Here is a 12543-nt window from a genome sequence, read left to right as displayed (position 1 = left end):
TCTTATCAAGGCCTTGTAAAGAGGCAAAATGATTTTCTTATCTTTACATATCAAAGTTTGTTTTAGCATTGTCATTATTCTCTGAGTTATATTTACAACTTTTGCTATATATATGACCCTTGAACTCCAACTTGAACTGTCAACTAAAACTCCAAGATCCCTAGATTCATCAATTTCTGCAAGCAAAATTCTATCAATATAATATGACACAGGATATTAAATCACATAAAAGGGGATGACCTTACATTTATGATTAACATTGAAATGACAACCATTTTCACATGCCTACAATTCCAGTCTATTCAAATCATTCTACAAATACTGTATTGGCAGCACTCCTGATTACCCTACCTATCATGCATGTCAAATCCATTCCCAATGCCAATAATGTAGACATTGAATAACAATGGACCAAGGATTGATCCTTGAGATACACCACATTTACCTTGAATCCTGAAGATTCACACCCCCTATATACAACTTTTTGATATCTGTCAGTCAGCCATTCTCTTATCCATGACAATATTTATAATCCCATATTCTCCAATTAATGCAACAGTCTTCCATGCCATACTCTGTCAAAAGTCTTAGCAAAATCCAAAAGTATCATGCTGTATCCATTCCCCTTGTCTAACTCGGTAATAACATTATCATAGAATGTGAGCAAGTTGCTAAAATAAGACCTTATTTTAGTAAACCCATGTTCATAGCAAAGTAGAGATTCAACCCATTTCTGAATGCAAGCCCTTAATTTTCTGAAATCTTCATCACTGTTCCTGAGATACTAATTATTTGATAGATGGATACATTGGTCTTTGCACCATCCTTTTGCAATGGGATTATCATACATTATTTCTATCCCTGTGGAATCTTTCCTGCTCTGAGACTCAAATTATATAGCCTGGTGAAAGGAATAGCCAGTTCAGCTGAACACACTTTTACCATATGTGCTGATATCCTATCAGTTCCTATTGCAGGATTCTTATTCAGTTTGTGCAACAGTTTTAGTACTTCCTCCTCCTCATACACGAGTTTCTTCATACAGTGGTCTCTTCATAGCAGCAAACTCAATGTTGCATATACCAGGTTGACAGCATTTAGTAAAAACTGTCTGTTAAATTTAACATGAAGCATTCTTTATTCTGCTCATCATCATTCTCAAATTTCTGACATGTACCCTCTAGGAGTGTACAGGATATGATAGTAGCACTACATGAAAAACTTACATCATTACTAACTTCTACCTACAATTTTCCTCCAAATCAATCTATTACCTGTCAAGACTCCAACATTATCAGATCTTATATTTCTCTCTTCTGAGGTACTTTTTACTGCATCAATCCACCTATACTTTGGTCTTCCTCTGTGTCTTTTTCCTGCCAACCTGGTAGAGAACACTTGTGTTTCTAATCTTTCCTCTCCCATTCTGTTTATGTGACCATACCACCTGAGATTAGCTCTGCTAACACGTTCCTGGATGGGATGCTAACAATGTTCTGCCCATTGTCTCTGTTACCTAATCATTTTTATGAAGGCTATGAGAACTGGCTATAAATTCTGCAAGAAATGAAGTTTATCTAAGTGATGTATGTTAAATATGAGCAAAAAAGACAGAAAATGGAGATAGCATCCTTATAAATAAATAAGTACAGTTTTATAATACCTTAATTAAAAAAAACTGATAATCTCTAATACTATATTACATTATTAACTAATATCATCAAAGCAGAAAATGTGGTTAAAAGCAAGTAATGTATTATACATGTTACTGATTCAAACTACTCCTTACTTGGTGTGTTTATAAGCAGTTTTTTTTAATTCTCGAATAATTTGGGCAACCTGTTTGTGGGTGCGAGTTCCATAGAAAATCTTTGGTGGCCTTAAAAAAAAAATAAATAAAAAAAATAAACTTAAAATCAATAAACTATAATGAATATCCAACAAATGTAGCAAAGTGACAAATAATTTGATGTGTTTTTAAATAACCATATATTGATTATCATCTCATATCCTAAAAAAAGCAACATAAGCTTGAAACTTTGCAAGACTTCTTTCAGTACTGAAGACTGCTTTATGTATCTCATTATGATATTAAGTTACTTGTCTTATTTAGGTTGGTTTGTGGGGATTATAGCAAACCATCACTGGTTATAAAGCTAGTATTAAGTCCCTCAATAAATAAACAGCATCGAGATAACATTAGGTATGAAGAGTATGACAAGTTAGGATCATACCAAGGAATCCAGTCATAGAATACCTAAAAATTTGTTTGAAATGGAACTTCTGCATGAGACTGGTAGGAGAAAATCAGGGGAAAAAAAAAAAAAAAAGCATCCCTAAATGAGATTCAAACCAGATCTCTCCAAGTGAAGGAAAGATTTGGTTTGCACTCACAACTATAATCAGGAAACCTCTCTTACTTCCAAATTTTTTTGGTGTATTATAGAATTAGAGCAAATAAAAAAAAAATAAGCATGATACAAATTAATAGAAATTATGCTATATGCAATGGAAGATTATTAGCATAACATCATGGAGACTGCATTGGCTAAATAATTAAAATATGCACTCCTCCACTAAGAGACCGATTTTGAGTCCCACTTCGGGCAAGGATGTTTGGAAATGTTTTCAGAGGGTACATGAATTCATTATCTGATGTGAGACTACTATCCTGTTTATTTTAAGCCTGAAAATGTTCCATGTTTGGTCTCCAGAGCAGAATTTTTAATTATCTAGCCTTAAGTCCACCCACACCACTAATACCAATGTACTACAAGTTTGTGACTTTTTGTGGATAGGATTTAAATAAAAAAGTCATGTGAAACGAAGGTATAAAATCATGGGTTGTATGATTAATGCAACCTAGACTCCGGATAGCCTATTCATCAGATGGTAATAAATTTAGTTTAATCCTTTATCCAAGTGTAAGCAAGCAAAGTTTGCGCCTGAAGTATCTTCAGGACTGAGGCAACTCGTGGTATCTTCCACCATTACTTCCACCTTAGTATCACCACCTGTGGGTCTGGCGAGACCTCAATAAAGGTTGAAACCAGTCTGAGTAGAGTCCCCTTCCCTTAATGCATAGCATTATACATCTCTGCAAGGAGATGTGTTTTGCATTATGGGAGATACTAAGACAAGTGATGAGAGCTTAGTCCACCTTTACCATGAGTTGCCTCAGTTCTGAAGATATTTCAGGTGCAAACTTTGTTTGCTTACCCTTGGATAAAGGATTAAACTAAATTTATTATAGTCTAACCAAGTGGGAAAAAACTTCCAACATCTTTTTCTAATCCAGAGTTATTTAATAATAAGGTGAGATACCTTTTGGCAACTCGTATAGGTAAATATGACTTCTCCATTACTTCCACCTTAGTATCACCACCTCTGTGTCTGGCTCCCACTGACGAGACCTCAATAAATGTCGAAACCAGACTGGGAAGTGGCCCTTCCCTTAACCTTCCAACCGGCTAGGACGTCTATAGACATCAGCAAAATCTGGATACGATGCATGCTATCTGTTGAAAGAATATGGATAAGAAGTGCAATTCAGCCAGCATGTCCATTAGAAGGTGTGATAATCCCTCATGCTGAAGAGAGCACTTAATCAGATTATCTCAGGCTCATAGCTATGACTCAGTTACCCATAACAAGAAATGCAGTTCCTTGATCTATGCTGGGTAACTGAATTTTAGTTATATTGGATAAACTAAAAATATAGAAATTATTTTTATTTTCTCTTTTTATTGTACAATACAATTTTAATGCCTGGACAAAATAAAGATCCTTGCCTAATTTCTTCACTTAAATATTGCGTTACCTTCCAGAACCAATTTAATTTTAATTTTTTTGCTAATTTTTCCTAATCGCTTACTCCACAAAACATTTTCTTTGTTCTCGAAGAAATTAATTCATGATAATTATTTGAAATATTATTTAAAAAAACCGGCTGCCGACGTTCGAGATTATGTTATATTTTTGTTCAAAATCATGATTCGAAGAATACTTCGCAGATTTCCTGAAGGACCTGCTTGAGCGACTTTGCTTTATAGAGAATAATGAAATTCTTTAAACATATCACTAAATTTTGCTCTTTATATTGTAATCTACTGTTCTTTGCACTTTCACCTTCTTGGTTTCCCTGTATAATTGGTCATTACAAAATAAAATTAACGGTTACGATTTAAATTGATATGTATATATTTTCTGCTAGTTCAGATATTATGCTCCAATTTTATAATAAGCAATACTTTTGCTTATATATATATATATATATATATATATATATAAATTATAAAGTTTTGTATTAAAAATTTCCACTACAAAAGTTCGACAGAATCAACAATATTATTGTCATATTTCTTTTTCTCGTGTGGCAGGAAAACGGTAAAATGCCACTCTTGTAATTGTATCAGATGTTATAATGGCAAAAATAGTAAGAAAAAAAAATCATTTGTACTTTTTCAAAACACAAAGAGAGAACATTGTAAATTCACCCAATGAAAAAGAAAATACTCCATATTTTTCTTGTGTTATCTGATTTTTTTCTTGTAGTACAAAGAAGAAATCACTGCACATAAGATGGTAGAATACAAGATGGCAAAAATCTGTAGATTGATTACATTATAGCTGATGGAGAATTCATGCCAGAAAAATTATTTATGTAAGAATTCTAACATCAGCAGATATAACGACATTTTCTTCTAGTTTAGATACGTGGCATTATTGAAGTAGCTAAACCTTTGCTACTATTTACACTAAAATGAATGGGCATGTTCCCCAAGTTGTCTTGCGAACGATTTATAAAATAAATTCTCTGAAATATCTGCAAATTGAATAAGTCTTCAATATAACCTTCCTTCTCTCCCCCAAAAAATAAGATTATGTGAAGTATATGCTCCTTTTCTTTAAAAATAATTCAAGTCCTCTTTTTCAAGATAATTATATGAAATAGTTTATATTTTTTCGATAATAAAAATGAAACTGATCATTATAAATTAAGAACTTATTTCAGCATAAATACTGTATCAGCCTGTAAAAGAAATGTCTGTATTTTTTTCTATGTTAGGATGTCTACTAATCAACAATTGAAAATGAAACACGACATTCTTGATGTATCTCGCACTATAGCTTGAGGCACTTTAGTGTCCCTTCTAGCTAAGCATTCTCAATTTTCTTCTTCAATAGCACTGAGAGTAATCTAAGCCTTTACCTTTCCCTCCAGCTAAGAGGATTACTACAAGTATTTCTAAGACGTAGATTACTTCAGAAATAGCAACCAGAAACATAAGTAGAAGTAAAAATATTTAGATTATTTTAAGAAAAAGAAACTAAAATAATACTACTGAAAACTTTTTTTTGTGTGTGGTATGCATATAAACAATTTTATGTGGTGAAAATATAGCATAATATTTCTAAAATTTCAAATCATTTCAGCAGACAGTAGAACAGCTGGTTTTAGATTGCAAAGAAATAGTACAGAATTAGAGGCTTCAGGGTACAACAATATTATTGTCTTATTTCTTTTGTCAAAATGGTAAAATGAAGTAATAAATTTTGAATACTGTCTGGAAACATTTTCGAACCTGTAGAAATTTAGAGTGGTAATGTAATTGAATTCCAGGAGAGGATAAGGATGGGGGGATGGGGTAAGCATTAGTAAATCTTCAAAATGAGCATGAATTTTGAATTATTCTGTATATGATAGCCTTCATATTATATTTTCAACATATTTATTATAGAAATGTGCATCCTACAAAAAAAAAAAAAAAGGTGAAGAATTGCTAAAACATCATTGGATATAACTTTTCAATACTAAAAAGATTCACAATCGGAAACCGAGTTATGCAATACAACTTCATTTGTTGTTCATAAAACAAAATAAAACAAAATTCGTTTCTAGAACTGAAATGTGATAATCCATATAATGGTATTTTGCTAGGAAAGAAAGCAAAAGGTCATATTTATTTCAATAAATATTATTTAAAAATATAAATATGTGACATAATATGTTCAATGCAAACATCTGAAAATTCGCAAAAAAAGTTGTTTCTATATTGGTTAGACTATAAATTTATTCTTCAAATCACTGCAATGGAACAGTTGCACAACCAATGCAACTGTTCCATTGCAGTGATTTGAAGAATAAATTTATAATACAGAAAATCTGCTACTACTAAATAGATTCATTGCAAATGCTGATCGATGGTCATTTCAAGATTGATTATTCTCGCACATGTGAAATTCGTTTCAATTTTTGGGAAGAAACACAATAAATCATTTTAGAGGCAAAAAAGTCAAATATTTTAGGACAGTAAAGAAAATTCCAAGTAAAACAGTGTGCGTAAAGACAGGTAACACAAACTGTTAGTCAGGCACTAACAGTTAATCCACGAATGGCTTTAAATAGCCGTAAAGGGATTAACAGCAGAGGGAGGTAATGGCATGCCGATGAAATTTTGATTCATGCAGAATGCTATGGTGGGCTGGATATTTCATCCACCTCAGCCGGTAGGAAGGTTAATGCATAACATTATACATGTCTGCAAAGAGATGTGCTTTGCATTATGGGAGATACTAAGACAAGGAGTGATGAGAGCTTGGTCCTTTACAACGAGTCGCCTCAGTCCTGAAGATACTTCAGGTGCAAACTTTCTTTGCTTACACTTGGATAAAAGATTAAACTAAATTTATTATAGTGTAACCAAGTGGAAAAAACCTTCCAACATCCAATCATCAGATGGTACAAAACAAAACATAATGAGCAAAAATGGTAAGATGTCAACATAAAATTCATTTTTTAAATACATGAGCACATTATTCTAACTGTGGTATATTAAATACAACATTATATGTAGACAAGGAAAGTGAAGATAATTATTGGACTTGCTGATATTTTATTTGATATTATTAGAGTTGCTGTTATTTTGCTTCATACTGAATCAACACCATCAGACATTAAATAAAAATAAAACTGCAGTAGATATTCCTAAGTATAACTGAAAAAGATACTGTACTTAAAGTCCTAGCAACTACCCACTAAGAATTTCTTTTTTTTTATGTTAATCTCACAGAAAAACTTGCACATTTAGAATATTTAAATACATTACATTTAATACAGTGGACCAAGGTTTATAATCTGGTTGTCTACTATTCTAGAGACCACACGTGAAACATTTCAAGCCACGTGTAATAATAAGCAGGATGGTGTGGTCTCTCTCATCATCATCATCGAATTCCTGATATATACCTTCAGGAGGTGTACAGAATAATTATGATAGTACCACATGAAAAATTTACACCATTACTAACTTCAGATCAAAAATTTTTCTCCAAAGTAATCTGTTTTCTGTCAAGATTCCAATATTATCAGATCTTAGATTTCATTCTTTTAAGGCAATTTTTACTGTATCAAGCCATCTACATTTTGGTCTTCCTCTGGTTTTTTTTTTTTTTCCTGCCAACCTGGCAGAGAACACTTGTTTTGCTAATCTTCTCTCTCCCATTCTTTTTTAAGTGACCATACTACCTGAGATTAGCTTTACTAACACATTCCTGAATGCTAACAATGGCAAATTCTTTCCTAATATCCTTATTTTCAATGTGATACTGCCATTGATGCCACCAGTTCACACCACTAATCTTTCTCATAACTCTCATGTCAGAGGTCTCCAGTGATCAAGTGTTTTATTTCTAACCGAGCTCTCAGATAAATAAGTTAAAGTTAGTTTGAACATTGTCTTGTATATAGCTAATTTTGACTAATTTCTTTCTTATTCCATCTAAATTTCTTCAGCAGACTTCCTACCATACCAACTTTACTAATTCTGTTGTCTATTTCCATATTTAATTTACCATCTTCACTAAAAAATTGTGCCTAAACAGGTCAAATGTTTTACTTGTTCTAAAGGTTCACCAATCAGGATACATTTCATGTTTTCAATGTTTCTGCCTATTTTCATTGTCTGTCTTTTTATTGCTGGTTTTCATACCAAAATCACTACGACAGTTATTCAATTTAGTCAGGAAATCTTGCAGACTTGTACTGGATTTATTCAGAAGTATAACATCATGTGCATAAAGTAAATAGTTAATATTCAAATTGAGAATTTTGATATCAGATTTAGTATCACTTTCTTTCAAAACGTGATCCATACAGATAATGAATAACAATGGAGATAATGTGCAGCCTTGCCACATACCTGATTTTACCTCAAAACATCTTGTACCTTCTTCAAGTCCAACTGCTGACTTAGGGTGTAAATAAAGACTATATATTGTCCTTGTTATTTTCCCAAGACTTCTTAACTATTTGTCTTAAAGGGAAAATCTGATGCTAACAATCTCTATTTGGTGTAAATCCAGCTTGTTCTTTACCAAGCTTTCCATATACAGTTTTTCTTAGCTGTTTCTCAAGTATACTTGCATAAATCTTACCAAGAACACTCAGCAGAGAAATGCCTCTGTAATTCTTGGATTCAATTTTATTTCCCTTTTTTATAGATGGGTACGGGTACTATGAGAGCTCTGCTCAAATCATCTGGAATAAGATCCTCTCTGACCTGGCCTTCTGAATTATGAAATGCAGTCACTGTAAAACTTTTATACCTCCATATTTAAACATTTCTGGCCAAATTCCATCTATCTTTCCACATTTCATGGTTTTTGATGACTTTTTCTACTTCAAGTATGGATATGTATTCCTGACTGCATTACTATTAGGAATTTTCTACCATCATGCTGCCACTGCTTATTTCATTTCGCAGTCTTTCGAAGTAATTACTCCAGATATCTAGAATATCTGTATCTTCACTTTTCATGTCACCTTTATCATTTCTGATTCCTTTTACTGTACTTTTACCTCCATTTCTAAGCGTTTTCAATAGCCTCCAGAATATTTTGCAACCTTCCAGATATTTATTTTCTAAGTTCACACTAAAGTCTTTCCATGATTTTTTTGTTTAGCTAGTTTTACACAGGAACACAGTGCTTTGCTTTCTGACATTTTCCTCATTTTTCTAAGAGCACAAGATGATTCACTTGCAAGTAACTTTCCATATCCTTCTTCTTTTCCTTAACTTCCTCTAACTTCTTGAGTTCACCATAGAGTTCTGACTTTTCTATCCTTACATACACAATCTCACCACATACCTTTTTGGCACAATCAGTCAACCACTGAAACTCCAAGGTTTTGTTCTTGTTTTCAAACGCTTTCGTTTTTTCTTCAACTATGTTTGTGTTTTGGGTCTACAGTTCACCTCTGAAAGCGGCTCAACCTTGATTCATTGTAAAACTTTCTTATACACTGTTCTTTTTCAAAATGAAATTCAATTTTATCCTGCTCAAAACTAAACAGTGATCACTTCCTATTTCAAATACTCTGTATACTCTTGTGTCCTGAACCAGTGGGAAAACATTGCATTCAACTATAACATATTTAATGATACTTTTCGTATTTTTTGCATCTTCTCTCCAAGTGAATTAGTACACATTTTTATGTTGGAACATTAAGTTACTAATCCATGTCTTGAAGAGAAATCCAGCAGACATTTACCAGTATTATTAGCTTTGCATTTTTCTTCAAATTTTCCAAAACATTTCTATATATCTGGTAGTCATTTCCTACTCTGCTGTTTAGATCTCCACAAGGACCAACTTTTCTTTTTCATTGCATCAGCTGCCTTCTCTAATGCCTCAAAATTTTTTCCATTTCTTCCTTGGTAGAATCTTCTGTGGAAATAAGTATGCAAGTAAGTCTCATTGTCTAGTTCCCATTCTGATATTAGCCACATCACTCTACTTGATATTGACTGCCATTCAAGAAGATTAGCCTCATATTTAGTTTTGAATACTATGGCTACTCCCTATTTCCCTGATTGTTAATGCCTGAATATAACATTTTTTATCTGTTGCTTAGAAAGATCTCACCTGTTTATCTTCTTTGTTTCAGTCATGCCTATTATATCAATCTGGTACTTATCCAATTCCTCAGCTAGCTCCATTTCTTTGCCATTCATGCTTCTTATGTTAATAGTACCAATCTTCAACTCTGGTGATATTGAGTTAGGGTGTGTTTTAGGATATGTTTCAGTAGCTGACGTTTCGCTGTTTGCCCTGGTTCTCTGGTGAAAACAACGGGGACCTTGTTTAACCGGCCAATGCCCCAACCAGCATGAAATTCTGTCATGTTGTACCATCATTTAATATTGTGGTTTAAGCCAATAAGAATACAATTTGGTTGGCTAAATCCCAAATTGCTAGCCCATCCTCATTCATTCAGTATCCAGGTAGATACCTAACAGATATCTACTAGGTGCACCATGAGGTGAGGATTGGGCATTAGGTCATAAGCCCAGTTGGTTCTCCGCATTCTTTAGAAGGCTACATGGAGGTCTCCTCCCAGTTACACATCTTTGACCCTTAAGCACTCCCTTCCTTAAACACCTTTTTCTCTCTCTCACACACACACACACACACACACCAAGCAATAAATATCACTGACTACCTAAAAACATCCCTATACCTACATGCTAGTGGGACTCAAACTCACAGCTTGAGTGAAGAACAGAGATGCTATCTACTTAGTGGTTCCCAAATTGTAGGTAACTTGACAGTCATATTTCTTGAAGTTAGGAAAGCTGATGCTGACTCAAAGAACAGTCTCTCAGATTTTTATCTGAGCACAGCTCTGATGGAAGGAGAACAGCTCTCTTCCATCAAAGTTTTCAGTGTCCAAAGAATAATTTGTAATTCCAAGCTTGTCATACTAATTGTAATGTATGTTTTATGTATAGTCACACACAGGTAATCAATATATGCACACATGAACATACATATACACACTATATCTCATGGTTTCATACCGGCTGGGGCATCGCCCGGTTAAACAAGACCCCCGTTGTTTTCGCCAGGGAACCAGGGTGAACAGCGAAAAGCCAGCTACTGGAACAAATCTGAAAACACACCCCAACTCAACATCAGAGTTAAAGATCAGTACTATTAACATAAGAAGCCTGAATGGCAAAGAAATGGAGTTAGCAGAGGAATTAGATAAGTACCAGATCGACATAATAGGGTGACTGAAACAAATAAGACAAAAACTGGCGAGATCTTTCTGAGCAATAAATACAAAATGTTATATTCAAGCAATGACAATCAAGGAAAAGAAGGAGCAGCAATAGTATTCAACACAAAATATGAGGCTAATCGTCTTGAATGGCAGGCAGTGTCAAGTAGAGTGAGTTGGGCAAATATCAGAATGGGGAACTGGACAATGAGACTTATTTGTGTCTATGGTCCAACAGAAGGTTCTACTAAGGTAGAAGTGGAGGAATTTTTTGAGGCTCTAGAGAAAGCTACTGACACAATGAAAAAGGAAAAGTTGGTCCTTGTTGGGTATCTAAATAGCAGAGTAGGAAGTGATTGTCAGACATACAAAAATGTTTTGGGAAAATTTGGAGAAAAGAGCAAAGCTAATAATAATGGCAAATACCTGTTGGATTTCTGCTCAGGACATGGACTGGTTATTACTAACACCATGTTCCAACATAAAAATGTGCACAAATTCACATGGAGAGAAGAGGCTAGGAATAAGAAAAGTCTCATTGACTATGTTATTGTTGATAGTGATGTTTTCTCCCTGGTGCAGGACACCAGAGTGTACATAGGATCTGAAATTGGAAGTGATCACTATTTAGTCTTGAGCAGGATAAAATGGAATTTCATATTGAAAAGAATGACATGTAAGAAAGTTTCACAAGAAAGTTTCATTTCACATTTCAATTTTAGGAACGATTTTTTTTTTTTTTTTTTTATGAACAACATCCAATGGTATTTTAGCAGAGGCTCTTCGCCTTGTTCTTTTGCTTAAAATTGCAACAGATTTTTTTTTTTGTAGGATGCACATTACTATAATATTCGGTGCTTAACCACTATAGATATGTTGAAAATATAACAGGAAGGATATCCTGTATGGAGTGATTCAAAATTTATGCTCATTTTTAAGAGTTTTTTACTGCAACCCCCCCCTCCTCTCCTGGAACTCTGTTAGATAATTACTTTAAGTTTATTTCTACTGGTTTGAAAGCTTTCAGACAGTATTCAAAATCTTTTATTTCAGTTTACCATTTTGACAAAAGAAATAAAGCAATAATATTGTTGTATATTCGAAGCTTCTATTTCTTTTCATCTGAAATCAGCATTCAGCAGTCTGCTGAAATTATAGCATAGTATTTAGAAATACTATGCTATATTTTCAATATGTAAAACTGTTTATGCATACCACACAAAAGAAAGTTCAGTTGTGTTATTTTTGTTTTTTTAAAAAAATTCAAAATATTACTTCTACTGCTGCTGGTTGCTATTTCTGAAATACGTCTTAAAAATGCTGGACAATAATCCTCTTAGCTGAACATAAGAGAGGAAATTTCCCAGAAGTCACACTAAATTACCTCAAGCAAGAATGTCTTGTTTCGTTTTCAGTTGTTCAGACATCCTAACTTAGAAAAACTGAAATTTCTTTGATACAATTATTTTGAAAAAAAG

At 33.5% G+C, this 12543-nt stretch overlaps 1 protein-coding gene across 1 annotated transcript in view; it reads right to left on the bottom strand.

Annotated features, from left to right (window-relative positions):
- The window catches only part of LOC150107826 (Fanconi anemia group J protein homolog), a 463872-nt gene that overhangs the window by 332085 nt on the left and 119244 nt on the right, over positions 1-12543 (bottom strand). Inside the window, exon 8 of the mRNA XM_090391581.1 lies at positions 1790-1879. Within this exon, the coding sequence (XP_090247707.1) occupies positions 1790-1879 (90 nt within the window). The remainder of the gene's footprint in view (positions 1-1789; positions 1880-12543) is intronic.

The sequence above is a fragment of the Typopeltis vanoorti genome, chromosome 4, assembly GCF_054136105.1.
Source record: "Typopeltis vanoorti isolate ZY-2024b chromosome 4, IOZ_Tvanoo_1.0, whole genome shotgun sequence".
Taxonomy (NCBI): Eukaryota; Metazoa; Arthropoda; class Arachnida; order Uropygi; family Thelyphonidae; genus Typopeltis; species Typopeltis vanoorti.
Note: the sequence above shows the minus strand (reverse complement) of the source record. Positions and strands in the feature narration are given on the sequence as shown.